Below are 4,826 nucleotides of genomic sequence, written 5' to 3'. Positions count from 1 at the left end.
GGTTGATTCTCTCTAGGGTACAGGGGCTAGTATAGAGCAAGCCAAATTCGTAAGCGCCAATCATCCATTGCAATTCACTTTTTTCAGTGCTCAAGGGTGCAAATGAGAGCTCTCGGCATGGATTGTTGATGGCAAAAGACGGCCACACACTTGATGACCTGACAGCGAAGTGCGACAGCGGTCTTCAAAATGGCGTGTACCAAAAAAGTGCACCACTCAAAAGTCGTACCGGGGGTGAGAATAGAGCAACATGCGACAACAAGGTTCAAACCCATCTCACTACGAAACAGAGTCAACCACGTAACCAACATGCTATCGGTTACTCACGCTTGACAAACTCTCTTTTTGGTAAACATATAGTATGTTTTAATGGGGGGCAACCCATCTCGTAGCAAAACCCTGCTTTTGGAGAGTTTTCGCACACAACTATGTTTTATTCATAATGCACATATTCAACTCCACTTACAGTTTTGGCACAACTATGTTTCATTTCATAGTGCTTAGAAGTATGCTTAAGTTTCCATTGTTAAAAGGCAAAATAATGTTTGACAATTGAGAAAGAAATAAGGTTTTTGGATAGATATGTCACGGAGTGAGATTCCATCAAAACAAACCCTCCAAAAATGTTCTTGCATCATTTTTGAAAGTTAAAAACATTGAGACCAGACATTACCAGACATTATAACTTCATGTTTGCGTGTTATTTTTCTTGGGAGTTGCCCCCTTTGGGTGGCATAGTGGGCAGCATGCGGGGCCAAGCTGAGGAGGTTAAAAACCTAATAAAAGCAGGGGCAATGATAATTACCCATGTGGAGGCACTGATGAGGGTGATGGGCGAGGGGGTACAAAATGCGATGGACTTGAGTCTGGCTGTGCAAGTAAGTCTCTCTCCCCCCCTCTCTCTCTCTCTCTCTCTCTCTCTCTCTCTCTCACACACACACACACACACACACACACACACCCCTGGGGATGACAATTAGCGAGCAGGAGGACGGGCAGGAAGGCTGCAAGCGCAACAAGAAGATGAGCAAGAGCATGCACTACTACAAGGAGGAGGGCGGCAGCGATGGAGATGCCGAGGGTGAGGTGCAGGTGAAGGCCGAGGAGCCACAGCCTCGCAAAGGGCGACCATCGCCCAGCAAGTCGACGCCATGGCCAAAAAGCTTTCAAGCCCCCGAGTCCAAACGGAAGCGCAGAATTGCCTCTTACAAAATGTACCACGTTGAGCGCAAGCTCAAAACGTCCCTCTCAGACTCCCTCCTTTGGCTCAAATCCCACATTCCCTACTACACTTGGTAAGCCTTCAATGTGTCCACTATTGGCTCTTGATGTTTTGACCTTGACACGTGTCTACCGCTAATTGGTGGCGGCTTTCCATGTTGGACGGTCACAAGTGTCCACTATTGGCTCTTGATGTTTTGACCTTCAGACGTGTCCGCTGCTAATTGGGGACATCCGCCAACTAATTGTAATGTAAAATAAACTGATCTTTGGCATTAAACAAACTATGCCCAACTATGCGGCCATGGTTATACATACCTATTGTTGAACAATACATTCCTCTCTACATCATGTGAAACTAGGCAAGATGGCATACTCCTCTATGTTTCCTCCTCCTGCAACCTAGTTATCCTCCCCTTTTCCCTATGTCAAAGTCTATATCCTTTTATCGTCCATCTTTCATCCCAATGCACATTTGTAAGGGTTGAGCATGCACATGCAGAGATCATGTCTCCAAAGTGCAAGCATCGGATATCTCATACCAAATAGGATGTAAAGATCTTGAGTCTCTATTTTATAAATTTGTCTTTGGACACTTTTGTGGATTCCACTATCCGTTAGGTGGTCTCCACACGTTGAGGGATAACTGCTGTTTCTCCATTTGATAAGATTGATGTGACATTTGCTTCACACTTTCATGACCTCATAACTAAGTAACACATATCATTAAAAAGGGGGGGGGGGGGGGGGGGGTGTTTGTTTATTGCCACTGCACTACTTATGTTTCAACATCAAGGGGGCATCTCACGTCTGACTCTCAAGTATTACACCTATTGCAGACTGCTCTCAAGGGACGGACAAACGGTAATGTCGTCCCTCATGGTCTCTTCGTCTTTCATACCATTTCTTACGTCGACCTTGTCTACCGCCATATCAACCATGTGATCTATTGCTATCCCCATGGGGTATACGTGAAAAGTGAGCTTCACGTGACCGATCACTCGAGTGAGCTTCACGTGGCTGCTTCTGCCCATTGCCATGATGGAAGTGGCTGGCCACAGCTCAAGAGAAGGGTTCCCAGTCTGAGTAGTTGGTGTCTAACCGCAATTCGAGAGCCAGGAGTCCCCCTTTCTCATCTCTTCCTCTCTACCTGATGGCCAAAATTGAGACTCTCATCTCTCCATGTATAAAATCGGCAGCGACCTGCCTCAACGACAGTTTGACTTTCTTCCAGGCCCATATCATCGGCCGAGCCCATTTTACAGGAGGTTTCAAGCCTCAGGGTTTCTCATGCCCCTACATATTTGTGGAGGTATAATGTGTGTGTGTGTGTGTGTGTGTGTGTGTGTGTGTGAGAGAGAGAGAGAGAGAGAGAGAGAGAGAGAGAGAGAGAGAAAGAGGGAGTGCAGTATGATGCAAGAGGGAGTGCATGTATACCTGCTACGTCTTCCCCCACTTTTTTGCATCTCTTGCTCTAACATTGTGTTAAAGCAGTCATATATCGCTCTACTGCTTGATAAAAAGCACACCCTCATAGCTATACATCCTTGAGCTGTGTGTACTGATTGCGTGTTCCAACTAGCAAGCAGACCATAAGACCCCTACTTCTCCCTTGGGGAGGAGCCCTTGAATTGGAGTGTTCACTGCACGAAAGATGAGAGAGAGAGAGAGAGAGAGAGAGAGAGAGAGAGGGAGGGAGAGAGAAGTAGAGAGGTTGCCTGATTTGTTCAACCCAACAGGCTGTGATGAACACAATGGCTTTGCATGTGCATTTGCTTGTAATCATTGGGTCTAGCCACACACATTTCAAAGACCTTTCTATTTTGTAGTTCTTTCTCTCCCTCTTTTCTGTTGGTGGATCTTATACAATGTCTAGTACAAAATAATAATGAAATAAAGTGAAAACTAAAATCATTATTATCATCGTCATCAACATCAATGTCCAAGGATGCTCAGCATCAGGTATTGTCCGATAAAGTATTACATTGGTCGTTGAAGAGCATCGTCAATGTTCGCCTTTGTGAATAGTCGTATTGGACGTCTCCGATATTGTGCTAGAATAGTCTTGAGCACTCTACAACGAATAGAGAGAGAGAGAGAGAGAGAGAGAGAGGGGGGGGGGAGGGGGGGGGGGGGGGGGGGGGGAGGTAGATGCCATTACCGCAAAAGGAGTGAAGGGGCCATGTGTCAACAAATGCAACCTCCACTATTTTTTCGATGTTCACTATTTGTTTTAATCCCAACGGCTTTGTGTATTGTGCACTCTGCATTGCTCTCAATTACCTCTCAGGCCTTGCTATTCAAGAAAATGCCCACTTCTTTTCACGTCCCCATCTACAATGGTCAAGGGCTTTTGAAGACCCCTCCCCCCATTTCTCTCTCTTTGAGGTGCCTTGCTACTGTTGTCTTGGGTGGACAAGGTCGTGTTAATGACATGGAGTTTGTCGGCACCGGTTGAGTCGGCTGTGGTGTAGTTAAATCTCCATATAGGCGCATGCAAGTGTGTATGCCCTAATCCAGATAGCACCGTTGGCGGTGCCGTTGTACTAGTAGTAATAAAACGGGTTGGGGTACAACATGTGCGCGTGGGTGAGATAGCTAGCCCATGTGTCACAAAACTTGGACTGCGAGGTCTTGTGTTCAAAACCAGGTGATGGGGCCCATCTTTTGCGTTGTTTAGGTTTAATTTCGTTTTGATTTTTGTGCTACCCGAGTTTAATCCACCTTAGCCTTTGTGTGTGGACTTTCGGGCCATCAGTCCCCTTATCCCCCCCCTCTTTAATGTTGTGTCACTTAGTGTCGTGTCTTTCACACGGATGGGAAGACGGGGGGTTGGGGGTTAACACATAACATTTACCTCCTAGCGTGTGGGGGTCCCCTTATACTCTACACATTTTTTCCCTATACCTATGGATAGTTGTTCTCTAACCGCAGTGGATAGTGCATTTTAGTACAACTTTCTTCAAACATAAAGAGATCGCTAAGCTTGGGAACAAAGAAAATAATAGTGTCGTACTTTGAATTTACATTGATTTCCACTCAAATTATAGACGTCTTCAGTCCTCATGACTAAGTGACACGAAGCATTTAAGGGGGGGGGGGGGGGGGGGGGGGGGATCAATGGATGGGAAGTCTACATATAGCCGTCGAGGCGATCTGCATCGTAGATTGCTTGTTAAAACTAAACCTAGCCAAGAACTAAACCTGGACATGGGGTCTATCTAGGTTTAGTTCTAGACCAGTCGAAATTTATCGTTTATAACACCATGTAAAATGGAATTCCTTTCACATGCACGCGGACGGGCGACGTGGTTAGCTCAAGCCTCAAAAGGCATTGGGGCATGAGGTTGTGGGTTCCAATGCAGGCTCCCAAATGGCGTCCCCAATTTTTGGAGCACAAAATGTTTGAGAATGGTGTTTCCAACCTTGGACACATTGGTTTCACATACGCCTCCCAAAGCTTTTGGTGAAACAAAGCTTCAACCTGTCTGTCTCTCTAATCTCTCTCTAGGGGTGTCCGTGGACTTGTATTTAGCCTCTCAAAGGCTCTTTCTTCTTCGCTTCAATTTTGGTATTTGGTGAAGTATCTAACTTTTGTGAGTAAA

At 45.9% G+C, this 4,826-nt stretch overlaps 1 protein-coding gene across 1 annotated transcript; it reads left to right on the top strand.

The window, feature by feature from the left end:
- Positions 1-880: 880 nt before the first annotated feature.
- On the top strand, positions 881-1,860 carry LOC147418998 (uncharacterized). Its single transcript, XM_086505701.1, has one exon. The coding sequence runs from the start codon at positions 970-972 to the stop codon at positions 1,297-1,299; it is 330 nt and encodes a 109-aa protein (XP_086361827.1). The 5' UTR covers positions 881-969; the 3' UTR covers positions 1,300-1,860.
- Positions 1,861-4,826: the final 2,966 nt, after the last annotated feature.

Source organism: Adiantum capillus-veneris, chromosome 29 (genome assembly GCF_014529385.1).
Source record: "Adiantum capillus-veneris isolate H3 chromosome 29, ASM1452938v2, whole genome shotgun sequence".
In the NCBI taxonomy this organism is placed as follows: Eukaryota; Viridiplantae; Streptophyta; class Polypodiopsida; order Polypodiales; family Pteridaceae; genus Adiantum; species Adiantum capillus-veneris.
This window is presented reverse-complemented; position numbering and strand designations above follow the sequence as displayed.